Below are 25,744 nucleotides of genomic sequence, written 5' to 3'. Positions count from 1 at the left end.
AGTTTTATGTAGTTGCTATGATAGCTATGATGTAAATGAAGGACAAAGCTTTGCCTCCGCTAGCCTGCTAACTAACATTATAGTATTGATGTAGTGTTTACTTTAGCTTGTGTAAGCTCTTGCTTTTTTTTAAGACTGTTCACTGTCCCTCAGGAAAATTATCCATGATATTGTGATCGGTTACTGTTCGTATTACCATAGGTTTCTGACAAATATGATTAAATGGTGGATAACATTGTATCTATAAGAGAACCACTAAACAAAACATACCACTCTGAAACATCCTGTGAAATCCGTTCTTGAATCGGGCTCGAAATGGTTTGAAACAGACGCCATTGTTAATATTTACATCTGAGTAAGGGCTTAATAGGACCCCTTTAAGGGAAGAGCATGTATTTATATATACATTATATATAAATATATAACATTATATATAAATATAACTATATAAAAAAAAATATATATATATATATAGAAAATATGATGTGGCTTGATGCGATACTCAAATTGCAAAGGTTGTGATCTACTTACATAAATATGTACTGCCAGTTTAAGATTATGGTGTTCCAGCATCTCAGAGAGTCTTTTTTTCATCTACTGAGAATTGATCCGTCTGAGACACTGATACACTTCATCATGAACTACACATGTGTAGATTAACACTGTGCTGCATTTCACTCTGAACAACACAACTCTTCAGACTAAATCGTAGCCTTTTGTGATTTGAAATTTATACTAAGCCATACAGCAATTTAAAATGTATTTTAATTAACTGTGCAGCCCTATTTATTTAAAATTTTCTGTTATCTAATTAATTATTAGCTTTTCATCAACTCAGGAACACCCTGGAGCTTCCCATTTGGGAAACCCTGCTTAAAGTCAATATTGCATACAAAACTACACAGAATTTTCCTAGTAGTACATTTATTTAAACAATGTTAAGTTGTTTTTGGTCTTTGGCCCAAAATTTTTAGGTTTGGTGAATTACTAACAAAACTAAGCAACACAAAATAACATAACTGCCTCATTCTCTAGTAAATTAATGGCTGGTCTGGATGCAAAAGCTGTTACAAAGTGGAGCCATGCATGTTCTTGTATAGAAGTCACCCTAAAAAAAGATTTGCATCCAAACTGTCCTGAAATTTCTGTAGTTAAAGTCACCAGTCTAAACAGTCATGATTTATTTGTCACGTTTCCTGTCATTTCGCTCTTGGGTGCGTGTGTTTACTTGTATTCGACAACAACATTTTGCTCATAAACATTGTGATTGTTGTGAAATCTTAGTGAAATGTCATAATTGTCAGCGCATTCTCATTAGAGTTCGTTTACTTTCTATGTCAGCTGTGCAGCCCATGAGAGCTGTTGTCAGTAGAAGATGTGAAGCGCATGCAGTACTGAAGGGGGTCTCCTCTCCTCTCACACACTGCAAATGGTGCTGCACATTAGCAAGTGCACAATCTGTGCTAATTGGGAAACTAAAAGAGAGCACTCTCTCACCCCCTCCCTTTACTAATGACAGCAGCAGGGCTTCAGCGGTCCCCTCCCCCCACACTCCCTCGCTTTCACTCAGAGTGTGCCAAAAAAGCACACTAGCTGCAGCCATGCGTAGCCTACCAGTGTTTTTGTAAAATCCTGAAACTGGTATTTTTAGCATTGTTTTCCACATGTTTTTTTTTTTTAAAAAGTAACATTTGCTGGCTGAACTGCAAGTTATGATGTCTGACACAACAGAGAACTAAAGCCCAAAGTATACTTCGTTTTTTAGCGCAATTTTCCCCCGGACAAAATTGCGATTGTTAACTCATGATTTCTGTTCTGTCTGTGCGCACCAATCTTGCACTTCTATCTACTCCTCAACCAGACCACCTAGAGACTTCGGGTTTTCGGCATTATGTTAAGGAAGGTCTAATCTCGGGAACGCACAAAAAAAATCCAGGTTGTGATCTAAAAATCTCTTAGTGTTGTGATCCCATGACGTGAGAAAATTGCGCTAAAACACTCACTGAGTTTTTATTACTTGTTTTACATGTACATTAGCGCATGTGTACATTCGAACACGTAACCTTTCAAAGTATAATCCATTTGATATTGTGCGTGAACGCAGGCGGTCAAAACGCACTCTAGAAAGTTTCTTTGTCCACGTTATTTTTCTCCAGAAGTTCTGACCGATAAAAATGACTTTACTCTTTTACCTTAAAAAAAGGTGCGGCTATCTCATTTCCCCTCCTAACAGCTATTTTGTAGTTGTTGCTCTTTAGTTTTGTTATCTGCTGTAAAACAAAAGCACAGGACTTACAATATTGGACTTACAAGGCGTGTCAAAATGTCAAAATATGTTGTGATGTATTTCGCCCACCCCTACATTCTGGTGATGAAATTTGCATTGCGCACTGTTCGCGGACCCTCGCATATGCCTAAAAACTGCAGTATACTTTGGGCTTTAGTCATCCAGTGAGTAAGTGACCGATTCAGTCCACGATTCACACCATGACAACTCTTGTGTACCATTCAAACTGATTAACCAATCATTTTAACTGATTCTCTAAAAAGAACTGCCTCAGTAAGTGATTCCTTCACAAGTTTGACATCACATCTTTCTCTTCGTCACATACAATTCATCACAAACACACACACACAAACACGCAACTTGCTACTTGTTTTGTAAGACCCTATTGACCCCCTTGAACTCCCTTGTACACTTTCTTCTGTCCAAATATTGTTCATCAGTACACTCTGTTTGTGTGAACTCTCTCACCCTCTTCAGGGCAACATTAAAGCTTAATAAAAGCTTGCCGCTCAACCTTTAAACGCACACATACACACAGCTTTGAGTCAGTCGAGTGTAAGTGTTTGTGTGTGTACTAACCTAGTTTTGGCTTTTCTAGTGGTGGAGGCAGACGAGCCAGCAGAGTCTTCTGACACGGAACGCTGGAAGAGCGGGGACAGAGGCCTCTCGTCTCTGGGGCTGAGATCCAGTGGCTCAGGGAAATCATCATCTGTATCTGGCTCAAGCATATCTATGAATTCAAACAGGACAGGGACGATTTTAATGTACTTTCTCTTTTCACAACTTTTTCTTGAACAACAAAAGGTAGTCAACATGAAATCAAAATAGATAAATAAATACGTTTTCTTAAAATTAATCAAAAGTCTTTTGGTTTCTAAAACAATTTCTTTTGCTAGCGTAACCAAGGTCATATGAGTGGGCCACAAACTCAAAGCTCAGGAATTAACGCATAACCAGATGTTTATTCGAGTTGATAGCAAAAACTGCAAACATGTTTGTATGTTCATAAAATTTGTGGGGAAAAACACTCCCCAGGCTCACCTTGATTAGAAGTTTAAAATGAACCCCAGTAGTGAAGGATAGAAAGGAGTTACAATCTAAGACATAAGACCTGATTTTATAAATTACAGATTGACACCATGACTCATTTAAAACTATTAAATGACTAATTTAAAACTATACAAACAATAATTATCGATCAAGTGTTCCTACATAACCAGAAACACAAGCTTGCTTTCCTGGAAACATTTCATACGCCCACTGGATTAATGGAAACGGTCGTATGAGTGAAGAATGTTGTCTTGCAGCAAAGTGACATTCATATTTGTGAACATGTCATCTGCTGGTGCTACATTAAAGCAGTACAAGAAGAAGAGCTGCCAGATGGCAGATACAATGACCCATGAGGAAGACGAGGAAATGTATAAAAACAGAAGTTCTCAGCTGGGTTTGCTTGAGGATGCATTGGATTTTAGACAACAAAACAAAATAATCATAGTAGTGCTATTTCTTTATACTTTAATAGAGTAAGTAAATTTTTTTAAAGTTTGACAGCTTCAAACCCTAATGTAATTGTATGGAAAAAAGAGACCAGTACAGCCTTCAGAGATATTTTTCCTCAGAAGAATGTTACATGGATTTTCAATGAGATGAGCATGAGTAAATTACAAGATATTCTGTTTTATGGTGAACTATTCCTTTAAATTAGTTGAAAGTTTTTAAAAGACATCTACAAAACTCAGCACTGTGGCATGAATCTTACCTTCCATGGATAATATCACAATCAAGATAATAAGATTCAAGATTATATGTTTTTTTAAGGTTTTGAAAGAAGTCTCTTATGTTTGCCAAGGCTACAACGTAGTAACTGCAAAATATTATTACAATTTAAATAATTGTTTTCTATTGTAACATTTTAAAATGTCATTTTATTTATTTTTCAAAGACCAAAACTCCATTCTTAAGTGTCAAATTATCCTTCAGAAATCATCATAATATGCTGATTTTGCTGCCCAAGAAACATTTATTATTGCAATCAATGTTGAAAACAGTTGTGTTGCTTCATATTTTTATGATTCTGAACACAAACGTTCAAAAGAACAACTTTTAAACAAAAAAAACTTTTGTAACATTAGAAATGTCTGCCGTTAATTTTATTAAATTTGATTAATACTTGCTGACTAAAAGTATTAATTTCTGTCAAAAACAACCAGACCTTATGGATATTGACACTTTGTTCCTCTGGAGGACAATGCAAAAAAAACAAAACAAACAAAAAAAAAACTCCCTCACAAATACGCTGCATCACAAAAAGCCACTACAATGGGAGCCATGACCTTTAGATTAACCTTTAAAGGGAGGAAAATGGCTCATCTCATGGCAGACTTGCCCACACAGCACTTGTAAAAATGGTGTTTGAAAAGGCAGAACATTGTTTTTTCCATTGTTCAAAAGAGCATTCAAGTCAGTAGACATAAGAACAGAAGAAGAAAAAAAAAAGGTGTGCACCAGTTTGATACTGAAGATGAAAACGTATCAGTGTGACATGAAGACTGACTGGAACTCTTATGATAGAGTCTATTTCCTACCATTTACAACCTAAAACACAGATGTAGCTCATGACAGAAGTTTGTTAGACATTTACTGTGCAAATACACAAAATACAAAAACACAGCTGTATTTGTAAAAACATTTTAGTGCAAAAAGAAGAACGGACGTGTGACGTCATTTCGAATAAAATCAGACCAAAACCAAGTTCGCTTGGAGTTTGATTTTGGGGAGTTCGAAACTGTTTGCCAAAGCGAATAATATTCCAGAAAAGTTTGCTCCAGCTGGAAAACACCTTCGAATATGTCATGGCAATGACATAAGTGTGTTCTAAGGATCCGCCGCCTTTGATGTGGAAATCTTCTCCGGTTCATTTTTTTTGTCCAGGCTGTCGAGATCAAACACTAATTCTAATTTAGCAATGGTTTAATGACCATATATCATTATTGCTCAGTCTCTTTATTAGAATTCAACCAGAAAATACAGGAAACTTGTACACGGTATATATAAAAAAAAAAAAAAAAACGGCTTCTAGGCTATAGGCTAAAGTGGCACGTATTTAGTGTGACCTCCCCTTACACTTGAGCAATAGCAGACAACGGGCTCTCTTAAACCTAAATGGAATGAATCCCTAATTAATGCCATTGCTAACACCTGTATTTGTCCTGATATTTAAAAATTACTGCTTTGAAAAAGGTCTATTACACTGGGGCTGAAAACCGAATCCAATGTTAGCTTCACTTTCTATCGACTGAGATACCTTTATCTGATTGATTTTTGAAGGCAGCATAGATATCCATCACTGCCTTTGATATCCCACAATCCTGGGCTTTCCACTCTGTGACACTTAAGCTAAAAAATAAAGATGGCGTCTGAAAGTTTGGTTGGTGGTCACTTTGTGTGTAATGTACATTTTTGACCAACGTTTTCCACTTTTGATGTAATTTCCAGTGAGAAATTACCAGTAATTAAATATTTGCTCAGTTATTACCAAAGCTTGCTCCATTTTGCTGTATGATGCTTGTTGATCATTCATGTTAGTTCTTAGTGTATTAATTAATGCTAAGAGATACAACTCTAAAAATGTAAAAATTGTATTAGTAAATGTTGTAATTAACAATGAACAATACTTTTATAAACCTCAGTTAATGTTAAAGATGAACTCTTATTGTAAAGTGTTACCATTTCATATAAATCCAAACAGTCATGCTTCCAGATGGCCATCTTTGAATATCTACACAAAGGCCAGTGCATTGGAATTAGATGCATATGTATATTGTATGTAACTTCATGTTATTTAATGAAAATAACAAAATATGTATTACAGTGACGATAAAAAAAACTGACATTGGATGCGGTTCGGATTTGTTGATATGTTTCTGTCAGCTGCGGGAACATATCAATTTGCTTTCTCATGCCACTAGATTTAAATAAGCAACTATGCTGCATAACAAATGAATAAAAGCAACCAGCTGGATATACAGTAAACTAACGCAAATAGATGATAACAATCATGACATTAAACATTTGGGTCGGGCCTGCGTGTGTTTTTGTCACATTGTTTTAACCGCTTGAGGCATTACTAATGTTAGCGTCCTCAGGCTCAACAGCAAACACAATGCTATTCTCAACTAATGCTGAGTCTAGTCAACAAATTAATTTTAAACCTTTGGATGGGTCAGCTGTAAAACTGAATTGCCCCATTGGGGACTAAAAAAGATATCTAAATCTGAATGAAATTAATTACTTTATAATGTTATGAAAACGGACCCGGAAAACGCAACCCGGAAAAATTATCAGCTTGGATTTGCCGATAACCAATTGTTCTGATCAATCGGTAGACCTCTACATGTTGTATGAGTTTAAAATCATTGGAAGCTTGCTAATAAGAGCAACTCTCAATCACATTCCATTCAATGTGCCAAAGATGATGAATTTGACAGACAATCAAAATTTTGCATCAGCAAGGCCTCTTTCAAAGGGAAATCAGCAAACAAACTGGATACTCAAGATGTGGTATTCAAGCTGTTATAAAAACTTTTGAAGAATCAGGAGAGGTCAAGGACAAAAAAGAACTGGAAGGCCAAGAAAACTTTCAAAATATGATGTGAAGTTTCTCAGTGTTTCTTCTTTGAGAGACCGGAAGAAGTCCAACAAAGACCTGGCTCAGTATCTGGCAGCTTCACCTGGATGACAAGTTGACCCTTCTATAGTCCGAAGAAGCTTGATCAGGAATGGTCTTTATGGAAGGATAGCAGCCAAGAAATGGGGGCTTAGATATGCTAAGACTCACAAATATCGGAATTAAGATCAGTGAAAATGAGCAATTCGGAGTGACAAATCAAATCAAATTGACAAATTTTCCAATCGTCGACAATATCTGTCTGTCCTGGTTTGGGGCTGTATTTCTGCCAGTAGTGTTGGCAATATTGTCCGAATTGATTGGATAATGAATGCTGAAAATGCTTTCAATTCATCATGCCATTCCTTCTAGAAAGCACCTGATTGGGAATGGTTTTATTTTTTTCAGATAACAATACCAAGAACACTGCTAATACAGTGAAATCATATTTAGAGAGAAAAATAGCTGATCACAGCTAATAAAACACTAGTGGCTTTCACTTTTTCGTGTAGGAACCTTTTCATAGTTCCTAGAACTATTGGTGGAAGTACCCGGATTTTGGCTTGTTCGCACCGCAGGAACTAGGAACGATTTTAGTTCTAGAAACTCCTTTTGGAGGAACTATTTTTGCTCCTACTTCAGAGAAGAGTCAGCGAGTAACCCAGCACAATAGGAACCATCCGTGACGTTAGTGTACACTGATTGGCCGAACGCACACGAAACACCGAGAACTGTGTGCTCAGGCTCTGGCATTCTCAGCTTCGTCAAAATAAAGGTCCGCCGCACCGTCAAAACAAAAGTCACAACAACAAGTGCAGGTTACGTCACTTCAGAGTTCCTACTGGCAGTGTTAATGCAACCAGGAAAACCCGGGGAAAACTCGGGGAACCACCCTGGTGGCTAGTTCCTAGAACTAAGTTCCTAGAACTACCCGGTGCGAAAGCCCCTACTGACAGCTTCCACAGAGTCCAGACCTGAATCTTATAGAAGCCGTATGGGATCCCCTGGACAGAGAAATAAATAAAAGAACTCTGGGAAGTGCTGAAAGAAGCCCGGTATAATATACCAGAAGATTACTTTAGAAAACTTCATGCTTTGGAATTAGAAAGGCTTTGGAAGGCTTTTAAAAGAGAGAAAAAAAAATCAAATACATTTAGTAAGAAGAATGTCATGAGAGACTGAGGGTTATTCCAACTCTGTCTTATCCCCTTTGGACTGTTTTTGGGTTTTTGCGACTCAGTGACCCAGAAGTTATTTTCTATTGTCATTAAGGAACTTTTAGAGCTGATAAATGGAGAAAATAAATATCTTGCAGCCGCTGTGTCACTGAAGCGTAAGCAGCATCTTTATTTTTGTGCTGCTTCATACTGTCTAGACACAAAACTACATCTCTACAGTTGAATCAAAACAAGCCTGCAAATATATTTCTATTCAACCATGTTCACCCTATCTCCCTCGTAGAAAAAAAGCTGGCATGATCATGATAGAGTCCTCTGAGGTTGATAAGGGTTAAGACCACCCCCATATTAGAGCAGAAAGACCAGGAAACACTAATGTGATGTCACAAATTATTGAAGAGAACTAAATCAAGAAACAATCAAGATGATGATAGATACTGCAAAAACAACAGCAAACATGTATCATTCACAGACTGCCTGAAGCACATTGCATATAAAATTGACAAGAGCTTTCTCCAAATGGCAAGATCCAATCTGAAGCCCACAAACCCATCAAATAAATTTCCAAAATGTTAAAAGTAAAAAAAAAAAATATATATATATATATAAGGAAACTTTATGAAAACTCTACACAATGTAACTAATTTTGTGAATATATTTATCATGTGGACCAAAATAAAGCTAACATGACATCTGATTTTTTTTTTATGACCATAAAATGTACAGAAAAAAAAAAAATGTAACTGTGATTGGGCAATTTACATGTCAGTCAGTGGACCAGACTTTATGCCAATAGTTAAAAGTCCATCTTGCAAGATTAAGTAGTTACTACATGTGTAGACACACTGACACCCAGAAAAGAGATATGTCCCATAATGCCTTTAGCCCTGGGTGGGATAACAACTCTCTCAGCATGAAAGTCTACAGCAGTCTACATCAGTCTTCCAGGATGTGGGTAAGATCGGAAGATAAGACGCACTTACTGGTTACCAGAATACGTTTGTGAAAAACTCCACCAGTGAAGAGCCAAGAATAAAAGTTTCCAGCGTACTAAATGAAACGAAGATGTTAAGAGCTTTTTGTAAATGTGAAAATCATCTGTATATCACTGACTAACACCTCAGAATATAACTGAAAAGTGCAAAAAGGCAGGAGGGGGATGGGATGTGCCTAATTATTATTAGGGCTGCAAAAGAGATTAAATGACATGGGAATTAGTGACAGAACATCTATCAAGTTATACACAATGCACCTCACACCAAAACACACAAATGTGAATTTACGCAAAACATTGTTTATGAAGTACAGCGCACACTTACTAAACTGCAAAACTAAATCAAAATTTGCTGTCAAAATTAACACTGCTGCAGTATATACTGTAGAGTAAAATTTAAAAATGTGACGATACCAGCATTATCCTCTAGCATTTTGAGCGCTGTTGAACAGATTCTTAAACACCTCTGATTGGCCATTGTGTTGATGCGCTCAACATATATGTCTGTGATTGGCTAAGATGATCAACAATGACTTCTTTGACGCTCTTCATCGAGCGCTTACTACATAGATACACACGGGAGCATTTAAAAGCAGGCGTCTATCAGCAGATCCCTAATATATCCGCTGATAGACACCGCCTTCAAACGCTCCCGTGTGTATCTGTGTAAGTGCTCGATGAAGAGCGTCAAAGACTACATGTTTTTGAAGTGTTGATCACAGATTAGCCAATAAAAAAGCATAAGAAAACGTTAATCTCAAAGACGAGTTCGTTCAGAATCAGTTACATATAGCAGGTCGGCTGACTCGATTTCCTTCTCATACATTCCCGTAGCGTCACAGTGCATTTCCCTGTTGAAGCCCAGAGTCCATTGACTTCAATGGGGCTCCTTCGAACAGTTTTTTTCAGTGCTTCGAAACTAGACGGTCATTGCTGCGATTATGACTTGGAAATCAGCATTGCTGTCAAATGCTGCGATTATGTCCCGCCCACGGACGCTTAACGTCTCTGGGGGTGAATGAGGAGTGGGCTGGCCTGTACTCCGGGCTTCTGCGTGATGATTGGAGGGTCTGTCGAAAGGCTGCATCTCCTTTTGATCGACAGCGAATTCATACAATAAAAAGTCGCTGCCGCTGAAGCTATTCGGGCTCAGTCCCATCGCGGATTTTTCAACTGTAGTCGAGACAAACTGCTGCAACTTATTTCTTGGTATTTGCTTGTCGAAATTGCTAGCCAATTTTTATAATACATTTCACAGAATCATATATTGATACCTTTATTATATTATTACTTATATTTTTTATATTATTATTATTATTATTATTATTCGTAATAATTAAAATAATTATTAAAATAATTTAAAAAAATATATTAGTAGTATTATTATACTTTATTATATTATTATTTATACCTTTATTATATTATTACATTTGTACAATTATATTTAACTCTGCTGGCGATTGAGAGGACACTGGTCAAGTCACTGGAAAAGACACAAGTCACAGAGCATTTTCTTGAAAAGGAACGTAGAATTTACGTATAAATAAATGGACACTTTTTAATGATGTAGGCCGAAAATGAGCTTCCCCTCTTTGAAAGACCAGCAGCCGCAACTGACACAAACTGATATGATTTCAAGACCGATTTGTAAGTCTTTTCAAACGAGTCATTTGTTTGCAAACTGGACAACACTGGTCAAGCAGGGAAGACAATAGGACAATATGTTGCCTATGTTTTCTTTGTATTATTTTTCCAAGTCATTTTATCTCATTCAGGGCTCAACAGTAAAGATGGCCCAGGAATAATGTGAGGGGTTCAGACAAGTTAACAGGGCTGTCACTCTCTCATCAGGAATAATGTAGCATGGTCAATTCATTTTTATGGCTTGTGAACTTAAATCATTTAGTTAAAAAAATAATAATAATAATAATAATAATAATAATAATAATAATAATAAAACAATACAAAACTTTCTTTTAAAAAAACCCTCACCCATCTCTGGTGTGATGTCAATGTCTGGAGTTGGTGTGACATCAGAGGCGTCCATGCTGTCCTCATCATCGGCCTGTGCACAACCTCGACTACGAAACCTGCAATAAAAATAATATTGTGAATATTCCATAACAGCAAGGCCACAGTGTTCTACAAACACACACATCTTATTGTGTACTAACAATCTTCACCATATCCACCTTACAAACCACTGAACTGTTTTTTATATCATGGTGCAGGGCAGAAACCAAAAGCATGGCAGACATGGTAAGTCTTCATTTGCATGTTTTTTATGTAAACGTGCAGCATTTGGCAGTGAGTTTGAGCAGCGTTTCCTTTTTCAATTACATCATTTTCAAACAAACGCTTCAATTTCAAAAAGTCAGAGGCTGCCTTGCACTGTGTTATGGGTGCCACGAAAACTATTTTACTCGCAGGATGAGTGCTGATATATGGACTAGAGATCTTCATGACAGTGTGGGTCAGTGTGTGAGTCTCCACCCTTCCCCCACCCGCAACCAACATGTCAACACGCGTGGAACAGCCAATGGAGGCTCAGTGTGGCCTGCAGCAAGCTCTCGGCTGCTCGTCACTATGGTTACAAAATCTAGTTCCCTACAACAGACACGATCAAGAGGTGAGCAAAACCAAAAAACTCTACACACAGCACGCTAAACATTCAAGCTCTTTGAGAAGCCCTTTTAGACAGGTTTTGAGCAGATACATTATTTATTTGGTTTTAAAGTAAACTGTAAAGTGTATAAAAAGTCTGTTCAGTGTGTGCTGCCTACTTTTTACAGTAGATGTCAAATTCACTTCATGTTTAATGGAATACATACAGCAGAAACTGCAATCATGTTATAACAAATATTCCAATCCAAATAGATTTGCATTTCAAGAAGAAAATAAAAGCACTTGCAAGTTTTACACACTACCAGAGCCATGTTGCTGTATCCGTTTATGAGAATCAACTTATAAACACATTTTAAAATTAGTTCCTCGAACGGACTACTTCCTATACCCATTTCACTTCATGAAGGGGTGCAGTTAGGGCTGCACAATTATGACAAAAAAACATAACTGTCAATTATTTCACTTGATATTTTAATTGTGATTATAAGGGCTTGACATTAACACCCGCCAAATACGGTTGGATTTTAGTAAGTGGTGTGTAACGCAGTCACTCCAACTGACCACTTTGGCGGGTTGAATTTTATATATAATATACAAATTTTCCATTGTAGTCTGAAAGCATCTGAAATAATAAACTAAGTGCACTAAGCAAACTAGTGTTGTAAAAAATATAGATTTTTCAATACATAGATACTAAAATATCTGAAACTCTTCCAATAGCCTACTAATTTCCTGCAGAACACGATACCAGCAGTGCTTTCTCGCTCTGTCATCTCTCCGACAGCAAGTTGACACACAAACCCGCCTCCTCTCACTCACTAGTTTCATTTGCTTGGGATGAATATTGTTGGTGTTACAGGGCTTGTATTTTGGCGAGGGATTGTGGCATGCGCATCATTTTTCTCATTCCCACAGATTTTTTTGCTCACACGCAAAGTGCGTGCACATAAAGCTGTCTCTAAGTACTAAATACAGTTTTTTTCATTGCTTATTGCTCTTAAACAGTCAAATATGACTGTCTTGGTGCATATTATATTCTTTATGTAGATTACACATCAAAACTAGTTCTTAAACAGTGCTTTTTAAAAGTAGCAAAATTGCCAAAGACCATACATATTTCGTCACTAGTATTTCTTCAGTCAAAAAAAAAAGTAATGTGATGATGATGTGAAATGTGTGTAGTCAATTATGGTGTCCCATACTCGGAATTTGTGCTCTACATTTCACCCATCCAAGAGCACACACAGCAGTGAGTAGTGAACACACACACAATGAACACCACACACACCTCAGGTGCACCTCAGTTGTGGGTAATGAGAGTGGAAGAAATTGATGTTTATTCACTCCCCCCAACTACATTTGCTGCCAGTACTGAGACTCGAACCAGCGACCTTCGAGGTACAAGTCCGACTCTCTAACCATAGGTCACAACTGCCCCTGAGTGAGCACCAAATGGGTAAAAACCAAAAAGTGAACAATAAATGGGTTAAACTGTTGCATCCATGTCTCTTGTTTATAGCCATAAGATGTTAAACTATGTCAATCATTGCAATTTCATCAGTGACTCACACAGAGCATTATAATTTAGTGGATTCACTACCACATTTAAATGCAAACTCTGGACCTGAAAAAAAAAATAAAAAAAAAATATTTTTGTGAAATTGTGAATGCATTATATACAGAAAGTAAACAAAAAACTCTGCATTTATAATCAGTGAAGCTGTCAATCATTACATTTTAGCACAAGCTCACACTGCAAACTACACTGCACAATGGATCTGTTATCCACACTATCTCTACATTTTAGCTGTTTATCATATTTAATCAGCTCTATCTATGTGCGCTGAACAATGTTTACAGGCGAATAAAATCTAAATTAAATCTGTTCATGAAATAAAGCAAATGTTTATCTTCAGAAGCCTTGTATTAAAAAGCTTGAGTCATATGGATAACTTTTACAACGTATTATGAACTTTTAGGCTGGAAATTGTAATGGATGGACAAAATAATTACAGAATAAAAAATCTTCATTTGTGTTTTGAACTACAAAATCTTATGGGTTTGGAAAAACACGAGTGTGAGTAAAGGACAGAATTTTCATTTTTAAACTTGAAAATTTTAACTTCCTGAGGTTTGAAGCTTAAGCACCTCTTTTCACCTGACCATTTGTTGAAAAAGACAATATCATTAGTTCACCCAAAAATGAAAATTATGTCAATTTACTCACCCTCAATCTGTTCCAAACCTGTATGAATTTCTTTCTTCTGCTGAACACAAAAGAAGATATTTTGAGAATTTTGGTAGCCAAACAGTTGATTGACTTCCACTGACTATGTTATTTTATTTTTTTCCATACTATGAAAGTCAATGGGGCCCATCAACTAGCCTATTTGGTTACCCATAATCTTCAAAATATCTTCTGTTGTGTTCAGCAGAAGAAAGAAATTCATCTGTTTTCAACAATGCTTCTTTTCTTTATTTTAAAGAGAAGACTTAATATTTATCTATTTCCGGTCTTAATTTTGGAAACGACTAGAACATGAAGCTTTGTGTCGTGCTTATATTTATCGAGCAGTAAAATCGTCCCTTCCCGCGCCTAAAACAAGGCGCCTGTTGATGAGAGTCCGAAACAAGGACTGGTAGGACATTATCCTGCTCCACTTCACATACGATGAGTTTAAGGAGAATTTTAGAATGACACTACAGTCATTTATGACTCTTCATTCAACAACAACAGCTCGTTCCACGCGCCATGTCATTACCACATTTCTACATCATTGCACATGCACAGTACTTTCCAGTTTTGGGTTTCAATCCAATCAAGTGTTTACATGTCCTCTCGATCAGATTCGAAAAGGTTTATACCACCCCTTATAAATTTTAATTGGATTATTTGCCAAATTAATTTCAACTGACATGGTTAAATGTGACTTTTATTCTGACTGTGCAAGTAGTCCAATTATATTCAAATTATTAGGGTCCATGTAAACATCTTTCAAATTTACAATTATATGTTAAAAATAAAAAAATACTTTTTTTTGTGTGTGGATAATTCCATGCAAGGGCAAACATGCGCTGATTAACATCTGGAAAACTTCCTTAAATGTTCCTGTGATTCTCAGAGCACTAAGATCTACAGACCTAAAGCTTCTTACACATACAACTATCAACATATAGAAGACAAGTCAACAAACTTTACATTGAATGTGGCCGTCTAAAAACATTAAATGTGAAGCGAGTTTACTACATAAAGCTGTATATAAAAAAACAACAGTCCAAAGATCTTAAAACACTGGATGAAACCCAAATAACTGGGACTTGCAAACTACTGATCTCCCCAAGCACAATGCAGCATGGGTAGAATAATAGGCATCACATTTCCAGGCTAAGGTTTCTGGATTGAGACAGATACTGCTGCTGCCTGCTAGCCTGGCGCCCAGCGCTCTGATCAATGACCTACATCATTGAAAATGCAGGCTATTGTGCTGTGCTTAAGACAGGTTTAATCCAGGTCAACAACCCCCTCCTCTATAATGTGTCTCTCAAAAGATTCACATTACATGCGACATCTTGCCCAGCGACACAACAACTGAAGGCTAGCCAACTTCCCCAATGCCATTTAGCCTTTAACACCAGAGCGAAATGCTGGTTAATCGGTGAATGTCAGGTTTTAATGCAAAAAAAAAAAGTGTATTTTAAGAGTACATTTTAAAATATTATGTAGCCTACGTAAATCCCAATAGAAATTTGCATGCAAGATGATGCTGAACAAACCTAAGAGTGGATTACAAACAAAGTCAACGCATATTGCTTTGTTTTCTGTAAAGTGAACTGACATTTTCTGTGTGAATAACGTTTTTTTCTTTCTGCTAGTCAGACAGTGAACGTGATTTCACCAAGTACAACATGTTCCTGGGTCAACATCTTTGACAGAATCAGATTTGAGGGACACATTTACAGTTTATGTCAAGTGTAGGCTTACAACCAGGGTTAGGTGCTTCGAAATCAGTGTTATTCACCTTTTCCATCATTTCCCTTTGATTTTAGGTACAAGTTATTGGTACAGCTATGGTTTGAGGGTAGGGATAGGGTTAGGACTACATTTTCAGACAGGAATGTTGTTCAGAATCAACAAAATATGTAATCAATAACTAATCAATTGAATTTATAGAAGATCTGCTTTTGGAACCGCCACTATCCAGTGTTTTAACCTTTAAAATAAATTGATGGCAAACTTCTACAGATGTGTGAACATCTTTGGGCATACAGAAAAAAAAGCTTCAGCTCCACAGTGAGAAATTTATAGCAAAGCTGCAATAATTGCAAATCCAAGTGCTTATCTAAAATAGATGTTTTATTTTAGCTCTAGGCTATCTAATATTACTTTGCATGTACACATCCCTAGGGCATACGCAGTGTATTGTGTAACCAGCGTAGGGCAAGTGAATGCAAAAGATCACATACCCTTTGCTGTGGAGTACATTTAAAACTATCGAAGGGTCTGATCTCTTTTTCCTTTACATGTACGTTTTTTAATAAAATAACCGGCCCTGTAATAAGAAGTTAACATCATTCACATTAAGAAAGATCTGCATAATACATAAAATGAAGGCCTTTGGAGAGCATTTGAGAGCAGGGTCATACTTAACGGATTTTACGTGTACTTTACCATCGGGGGTAACAAGGTAAACAAGTGATGGGATTTGGGGTAATGAGTAACCTGAAGATAAATAAACAGCCGTTAAGCAGTGCTGAGGTGCAGAGGGTCAGGACGTTCCCAGAGGGATTGTGCTCAGGGCATTTATAGAGCTCTGCACTAGTCTGGCAATATATAAAACACGGGACCCAAAAACAGATTGTCAGGAATTGAAAAGGAATACAGTTTGAGTACACTATGTTCAAACATAATATCAAATAAAACCTTCCTTTTTGGCTATACACACATAAATCACTGAAGTGAAAGTTAATGAAGTCAGTTCAAAGGTTTGGGATCTATAAGGGGTTTTAAAGCTTTTGAAAGAAGTCGCTTATGCTTATGTATTTATTGTGAAATAATATTACACTTTGAAATAACTATTTTCTATATAATATATTTTAAAATGTAATGTATTCATTTGATGCCAAGCTGAATTTTCAGCATCATTACTCCAGTCCTTCATATCATTCTAATATGCTGATTTGAAAAGCTTAAGAAACATTATACATTTCTTTACTGTCATGTTCGTTCAATTTAACTGCCCTTGCAGAATAAAAATATGAATTTGGTAATAATAGTTACAAAGTTAAAATAAGTAAAAAAAAAAATTGACAAAAAACAGCCCAAAAATGTCAACAGTAGTGTATACTGGGTATCAAAAAAATATATATATTTATTTAATTTAAAGTTTTAGGACTGTGAAAAAAAATAATACAACAAATAAAACTGACATAAAATAAAGAAGTACTTTAGATTCAGCATTTCTAGGTCACCAGTCAAAGGTAAGCAAATTTGACCATTGACCATGTGAACTCCTTTGAACAAAAGGTCAGATTACGTTGCTACCACAGAAGCACACAGAAGTTTCCAACTACTAGGAAATTCTCAAACAGACTTTTTTCAAATAAACTTTTCGCTCAAATTATGCAGATAATAAAAAATAAAAAGTAAAGAAATTATAATATTAAATATTAAGCTAGAAAACTGCAAAATAAAAGTGTTCAGTCTATTGGTTCAGACTTTTGGACCCCACTCTATGATTCAGATATCAATAATACACAAATGTAAAGCAACAACATGTACATTTGATGTATTTTAAATGAAAGTCAACATTTTGTGATTATCAATTTAGATTTTCCTTCCCCCAACAACTCCTGGCCACAGTCACGGCACACTGGTAGACAGCAGGAGAAAGCACGAGAGAGTGTACGAGAAAGAGTGAGAGAGTGCCAGAAAGAGAGAGCAAAAGGGAAGCAGAGAGGGGAAAAAAGCTTACAGTGCAAGTAGTTCCAGCTTAGAAAGGAGGAGCCTAAAACCCGGGCCGGACTGACTGGCTGAAACGTGACGCACCCCCTTCATAACAGCGCTGCTCTCTCTCCACTGACACTTTAACCATTTCCTCACCCAGCACTCATGCTTACACAGTTCATACTTATTGACTTAAGTGTCTAGCATAAAAATAAAAAGATTCCTGAGGAGTCTGGGAACTTAACAAAAACCTGCAAAATGATTGGTGCTGGTTTAAAAACGTTTTAAAAGAATCATGTTTTTTTTTTCTTGGAGGAAAAAAAAAAACAATTCCTAATCCGTACATTCACAGTATAATAGTCAACAAACACCCGGGTAAACATGCAGGAAGTGATGTCAGCAACAGGCTAAAGTCACTAAAAGTAGGCCCACACAGAATCTGTGCCCAGAGAAATCCCCAGAATTTAAACACCCATCATTCACAACTTCTACACATCTTTGTATTGTTGATCATAAAATATTTTGAACACTTTGTATCATTTTTAAAACACTCCAAATAATTCCCTACAGTTTTCATCCAAATCAGCGCAGAAAATGCAAAAGAAGTCTGCCGACTCTGTCGGGAAATAAATCGGAGGCAAGTGTTTTTAATTGAAAGACAAGAACATATCCAACATCAAATCTTAGATGTCAGCAGCTTTTAAAACGTTGAAAGGATCTACAATCATATCCAGCTATAAACTGGATTTAACATGTCTGGAGAAATTGTCATAATAACAGAAGTCAGTTCCACACAGAAAAGTTGAAATATTATGGAAAACATGCCTAAAAAGTAAATCAACAGTATTCTTAATTTTCAATCATGAAAAATTCCTGGCAAACATTTTTTTTTTTTTTTTTTAATACAGGAAGCCAGGCATTTAATCTATCATTTCAATAGCAACTCCATACATCAACCAACCAACTTCTATCTTTATGCATATTCATCTTTTTATTTGATACATCAAAACACAAATATAACGTTCAGAACAGCCTTACGCTTGACATTCTGGCAAAGAACCGCTTAAACATGTCAGTGAACAGACTGTGGTGGTCAGACAAGCTCTTAGTGGTAAACCAATGAGTCAGACAGATCTTCACAATCAAACATCCAACTGCAAGTTCAGCTATTAAGTCTAAATATACATACACACACACACACACACACACACACACACACACACACACACACACACACACACACACACACACACACACAGAGTTGTTGTGTTTACATATTTCTCCTTCAAATGGCAATAGTTGACTTTGTTTTGTTTCTACATATGAAGCAGGGACCACTCAAGTAGTATTTTATAACAAATTGCTCACATGACCTTTATATATACCCATCTGCCAGACAGGGAAAGTATTTTAGGGAAACTTGTATAAAAGCAGTCAATTTTGAAACCAGTCATGTTGCTATGCTGCCAAATACAGACACTTCCCCTTTAACTGAAAGCCTTTCCTTTCAGCCAGCTCAGACAATTGTACAATCACTTTGAAACAGAGATCTCATTTGAGTGAGGTTTGTGCATTGAGACACAACATTCATGGTGTGAACATGGCGTGTAGGTCCACAGAGGACTGTACCTGCAGTATCAGGTACCTCACTAATCTGCCCTATATCTGCACTGTTTATTTGACGGCCAACACTTGATCTCATAGTGGAGGCCCCGTATTCCCATCACAGGCTTGAAAAATCACCAAATACCAGCTAGACGACTCCTAAAGTAATGAAAGGTTTATGTATCTTAAGATTATAAGAGTATTATAATGCTCATGGCATTATTAGCAGCACGTAATAAACAGCATTCGCCTGGTTCAGCAACATGCTGTGTGAACCTGCGCTTCATGAGCGGTTGTTAAAGAATGAATCACATTGATGATAGTCATCTCCACGGTGTCAGCATGACCATGTACTGTACAACCTCAATAGAACTCTATAGAAAACACTCTACAAAGTAAACTAGGTTTTTAAATCCAATTTAAATCCAAAAATTTAACTCCTGTGGAGTCCCATGTTTCTCACACAAAGCTATAATATGGCTTCAGAATACTTGGGCTCACAGCACTTTTATGACGTGTCGCTTTTGTGTCCTTTTAGTAACTGCATGGAAAACGGCCTTCAAATGTTCTCCTTTTGTGCTGCGCAGAAGCAAGAAAGTCAGATGTTTTTTTGTAGTGATGATTTTGGATGAACTATTGAGTTTTTACAGAAAACCAGGGAAAATAAAATGGCAGATTAGCTGTGCAGAACATCAGAAAAAGAACAAGGCGTCCATGAACTGATGACACACCACGTCGACCGCTTTCACTGTAGACGCCACTGTTGATTATAATGACAACAAAACCGTAGTTTTTTTAATCATCGCTCACGTCCGGTTAGACGGTGTCATTCAGAATTACAGCCAGTCTAATATTTTCCCTTTCGTACACCCCATGCTGTGAAAGAGCAGATATACGTTGGAGCCAAAATCAACTTGGCAAAAAGAAAATGTCGTCCTTCTGAGCAGCATCTCCTCGTGTGCCTCACAGAGCTCTTCCACACTAATGCACATCGACATACTTGAAAGCCTCTTCCAGGTGCAGCAGAATACAGAATACCAGAACACAGCCCTCTCACAGACACACACACACACACACACAAAGACACAAATGCATACTGGTAGGGCACGATTAATCAAAATAAAACCAATATCACGATATGGCTAATTGTGATTATCAGTCGCAAAGGCTGTGATTTAATTAAATGTTTTTGCAGCATCTCAGCCCGGCTTGGTTCATAGTAAATACTGCTCCTCATGAACTCATCTCTGCGTCTACTCTGAGTTTGGGTCGCTTTAATGTGCATTTGGGAACGCAACATGCACCAACCATCTTTCCATTCAAGAAATGAGAAGCACTTATCATCAAAAGAGAACCTTTAAGGGCATCCTGCGGTTATCTATCAAAATAAAAGTTTGGTGATTTAAAGTAAAAAAAATAAAATAAAGACAACCATAAATATTACTATTGTAATCTTACAGTTGCAATGTAAAATTATTCTAAAAAAAATTTTTGAACTCTGTATATTGACTAGTACAATACTATATTTTAATAAAACAGTAATTATTTTTTGTTTAATAATTATAATAAAAATAAAAATAATAGCTATTATTATTATTATTATTGCTATTATGGCCATAATGATTTAACATGTTGGCCATATTTTACAGCCGTACAAACAAGCACGGCAAGTCTAAATCAAAAATGCCATTTTTATTAGCATTCTTTTTCTCCAAATCGTACAGCCCTACATTCTGTGTTAACAAACACATTCCCCGAGTCTTAACATACATCTGACCCTAATCATGATTTATCCAGAAGGTTTCTTAATAGAAAGCCATTAAATAATTCAAAGTATTAATGAATAGTTTAAATAGGCATAAGGGAGTTTAGGTGATAAGCTGGAAAACTGGCTAATACTTCAATACTAAAAAAGGGGAGGGTGGAGGGCAGGAAAAATAATCAGGTCATCATAATCACATGACAGAATTAACTAGCCTCATAAATCCCCGTAAATATCATGATCGTTCCTGGTGTTAGACTTATTGATTCAATCTAATTTCTGGGCAAATGATAACCTTCAGTTCTGCCAATCAGTGTAATATCACAAACCAGAAAATTGTCTAAGTGGCAATGGTTTCATTCATCAAGCCCTTCAATATAATAAATTTGTCAGTGATTTGTCAAGTTATAATATTCTCATTTCCTGCTTTAAACAACATAGAGGAAAATGCAAAGCAGACGCGTGGTCAGCTCCAAGTGTGTCATCATATGCAGACACCGTCGCATGGGAACAGGACATGCTCTTACTTTCTTTTGGACTTGGGTGTGGGTGTGACAGAGTTAGCATCCTTGCGTGGCCGGCCCCGTGGGCGTCTATCTGAGGGGGCCGGGCTCCCTGAGGGCGTGGCCCCAGCACTGCTCAGGGGAGGAGATGGTCCTTGCTCAGAGGGATCCAGACTCTTATCCTCTGATGACATTCTGTACAAAGACAAAAACACGTCCATACATTACATGTGTTAGTTTGACTCGGGTGTGACCCGCATAAAAAAAAATCTAATAAATCAAGTAAATCTGGTCATTTCCTAAACATTTTACTATTTACCATCAGCAAGTAGATTTTCACTATTTTGGACAAAGTAAAAAGCATTATACATTTTACACAGCTTTGTGATGTAAAAATCAAACTTCAGAAAAAAACAAAAAAACAAAGAGGAATGAGTTTTATACATGAGAACCACACAGCATCCTGGGTAATAAGATGCACTGGGCTACTGCATAAAGCAAAACAGACATGCCTGAGCTTAAACAGCAAAATATATATATATTTTATGTTGTTTTTTTACTGTTCACAATCTACTCCATTCATTAAATTCCACCAATAGTGGAACAGATAAACAGAACAGGGATTCATGGAAATAAGCAAATATACCTGCTCAATAAACGTGGACATGTAAATGAAGCAAAGAGCCTGCATCACAGTTACAGTGCCTATTACTATATCGACAATGATGTGATCCCGCACCGAACGGACCGAAAGGGACACCCCAGTTCTGAACGCGCTGAATGGGGCACTGCGCAATGTGCGCAGGCGTTTAAGTTTTGTTTGGAATACATGTAATGCACAAGTAAATTAATATGTGAACTGGATTACAACATTTAGGGTTCACACAAACTGATTAGATTGGATTCATTCCGACTGAGGAAAATTAATGCATGTTAGCATACCTATTGATACTCCGCGGTAGCAAAAGTGCTACAACAATGACTGTTTTCAAACAAGTTTCCCAAAACCTCGGCCATCTCCCATTGGTTGTCACTGTTTGAGTCAAAGTTGACATGTCAGGCTGGTCAGAAAGCTTTTTGGGGAAATCAACCATACAAATCACCTATTTATAGTTGTCTCTGCAAATGAAACGGATAGATGACAGATGTGGGAATTGTTTTTGGACGCTAAAATACTAAGCTTTCTTTACAAAAAAAAAAAGGTCTTGATTTGTTTGGCAAACATCCCGCTCTGACATGCTTTGTCATGCCTCACGTCATAACAGCATTGATGTATCTACTCCGGTATAAATGATACAGCAAAATCGTTAGCGGCTGACACATTTCTACCACTGCATGTTATATCCTGGCATGACTCCCAGCTCTGTGCCTCAGTGCACTGTTCACTCCAGCGCTGAGAGGTGAATGTGAGGAGAAGAGAGCAGTGCTGTTGACTCATAGTTGATGAGCATGAGCACAGCTGTGTGTGGATGAACACTGGGGAGATCTGCTACTCAGTGTGGCGCCGCCGCTCTCTGTGGAGAACAGCTCAAATTAATTTAGAGATTTTATTCAGCACAGTCATGCTGAGGGACAGTGGAGGAAATGGGGTGAGGAAAACCCCTGCGCGCAGCAGAGAGGCCTGTCCCGCTGCTTATTTGAATGCTGATTTTACTGCCAGCATCACAGGGTCCCTTCTTTACCTGACTGCAACAGCCAGGCGGCAAACCCAAAAAATGGAAGTCATTCAACGGTTTATGTGTCGGCATTTGCAAGAGAAATATTTAAACTTAAAGCTACATTGCAGGGCTACACAATTCATTTATTTAAAAAAAATATGGCCTTGTGCGAAATATATAGTCTGCATGTGATCCACTATGCTGCCTGTATTCTACTACATGCATTCATGATACAGCGTTTTCAGTGTCTCAGATCTGTTCAATTTAAATTTGTCCTGCAAAGCACTCCAGCATCCCTTTATTTTCACATTCCGAACATTTCTAACCACTTCAAGTTATTTTACAAATCTAATGCTACACCATTCAGAGAAAAGAGACAGTAAAATACATTTTAAACATATTTAGTTTTCCACCAAACGAACGCTTGAGAGTGTTGATACTTGATTGGTAACACCCTGTAGTCTTAAGGCCCGTTCACACCAAGGACGATAACTATAAAGATAACGATAAAGATATAATTCTAAAAATCGTTCTCCATATTAAAGAATAACAGAGTTCACACCACAACTATAACGATAAAGATATGAGGAACGATATCGTTGGATCACTTTCAGAACGATTTTTTTCCAGCTGTCGAACGATAAAACACTGACAGCCAATCAGAATCCATTCTAATTTAAAGGTCTCGCGCATTTAAAATGGATCTGGATCATCCGGGCGCGCGCGTGCTTAGAATAAAAAGACCGTTATCGGTCGTTGGTGTGGACGCATATATAGTTATCTTTATAGTTATCGTGCTTGGTGTGAACGGGCCTTTATTCTAATTAAATGTATTAAAATGTAAGAATTTCACACAAGATGATGCATCTAGTAAGGTAAAAAAAAAAAAAAACGATCTTGCAAAGGTAAATAATGCGGGCAAAAATCACTCCTTAATGAAAAAGTTCATTTCTGTCACATCTGTGAACTAACCACTGCTAAGAATTTGAAGAATATGAAAAGCTTTGAGAGTCAGCTGTCCACGACAGGCCTAAACTAGCCAAGGTACCAGCACAGAAACATACACAGCAAAAACACCTGTCAGAGAAGAGAGACACTATGATCACACCTAACGCGTTTTTTGCAGTGAGAGGCGCCTATTTTCAATTGTTTTTCATTGAGTAAATGATGACAGAATTTTATGACAATAAACTTGACTGGCTTCCAATCAAGTGTGTGTGATTAAAAAGTGGGACTAAAAAAGACCCTACTACAACTACAGTGAACCAAAAATACATTTTCACACTCAAGAAAAAAAAGACTGCAATTTTTTGACTCCGTTCACTTTTGGGTCACTGAAAGAGCTCTGATCCCTGGTTCTTTTAAAGACAACACTTACAGAAAAATAACTGTGTACAGGGGCAGCAGATCATAGGCAAAACGTGACTTACTTAACTTTGGTCAGGCTGCAGTGGAACATAAAATGGCTTAAAACACTGCATGTGTTAATCAGGAAAACTGGTAAAAAAAACACAGGTAAAATAAGGGTAACATGAGTGGCGCTTGGCCATGCAAACTCGCTGTCACACGGCTAGGGTGTTATCCAGGTACTACAGTGTATGTTAGGGAGCTGCTAGATGAGAGTGATTTTTCCAGTGTCGGAAGCAGGACATATATTTTAAAAGCACGGAGAACACCAAAGTCTTCATTAGTTTACTGTCCCCGTTTAACAGCTGTCTAAAAAAAAAAGACAAACTACTATAGTGTTTGTTTAATTTCACGAACCTACCAAACTTTAGCAAATCCAAACAGATCTTATGAAGTGTGCATTTGTAGCCTATACAAAACAAAAACAAAAATGTGTGTGCATTGTGTGTAATGGATTATTAACTCAAATTTATTTTCGGTTTTCAGCTAATTGAAAACTTGTTTTGATTAAAAAATAATAATTTGGTGCAACACTAACTTAAATATGAGCAATAATAAGAGTAATACTTGTCTTACAAAACAGCAAATATTTATTATTAAATAGTGTTTGGTATCAGCACAGCAATATTATCAAGTATGTTACAGAAATGCAAACAGTGTTGTTTATGCTCTGTTCCCCCACTCTCTAGATCGCTTGGGAATCTTAAGCCCCTAAGCGTGTTGATCCCGGGAAATTGCCGTAAAACTGCCTTCTGTGTGAACGCAAACACGTCCCGGATTGATGCCGGGATGGGGACCTAGTAACAATGCGCCCTGTGTGAACAAAAGCCAGGACCAATGCCATAAGGGTGGGGTGTGTCATAGTGATGACGCACTGCCATCACACGGGCCTTTCTACAACCTATGCTACAGCATATCGGGAACGAGCCACTCGGCAAATCCAGTGGTGCTACTAGGGAGTATGGACTCGTCTTCGTGTAGAAATTATGAAGAGGAGTTATCAGCAGAACTGACATCTGACAGGAGTTATCACATCCTGACGTCACGTGTCTTTAAGGGATGTGTGTGAACGCACTCACAGATTCCAGAAAATCACTGGCAGTGTGAATGAA

General features: G+C 37.2%; 1 protein-coding gene across 9 annotated transcripts in view; it reads right to left on the bottom strand.

Moving 5' to 3' along the window:
• kmt2ca (lysine (K)-specific methyltransferase 2Ca) overlaps nucleotides 1-25,744 on the bottom strand; it is a 138,926-nt gene that overhangs the window by 90,172 nt on the left and 23,010 nt on the right. For all 9 annotated transcript variants that reach the window (XR_014029225.1, XR_014029226.1, XM_081353291.1 and 6 more), the window contains exons 2-4: nucleotides 21,592-21,762; nucleotides 11,121-11,218; nucleotides 2,867-3,017 (exon numbers count right to left, since the gene is read on the bottom strand). Coding sequence is in view for 7 of the 9 variants with exons in the window: in XM_081353291.1 (XP_081209417.1) it covers nucleotides 2,867-3,017; nucleotides 11,121-11,218; nucleotides 21,592-21,761 (419 nt within the window). In the remaining 2 variants the exon portion in view is untranslated. The remainder of the gene's footprint in view (nucleotides 1-2,866; nucleotides 3,018-11,120; nucleotides 11,219-21,591; nucleotides 21,763-25,744) is intronic.

The sequence above is a fragment of the Scardinius erythrophthalmus genome, assembly GCF_964197995.2.
Source record: "Scardinius erythrophthalmus genome assembly, chromosome: 22".
In the NCBI taxonomy this organism is placed as follows: Eukaryota; Metazoa; Chordata; class Actinopteri; order Cypriniformes; family Leuciscidae; genus Scardinius; species Scardinius erythrophthalmus.
This window is presented reverse-complemented; position numbering and strand designations above follow the sequence as displayed.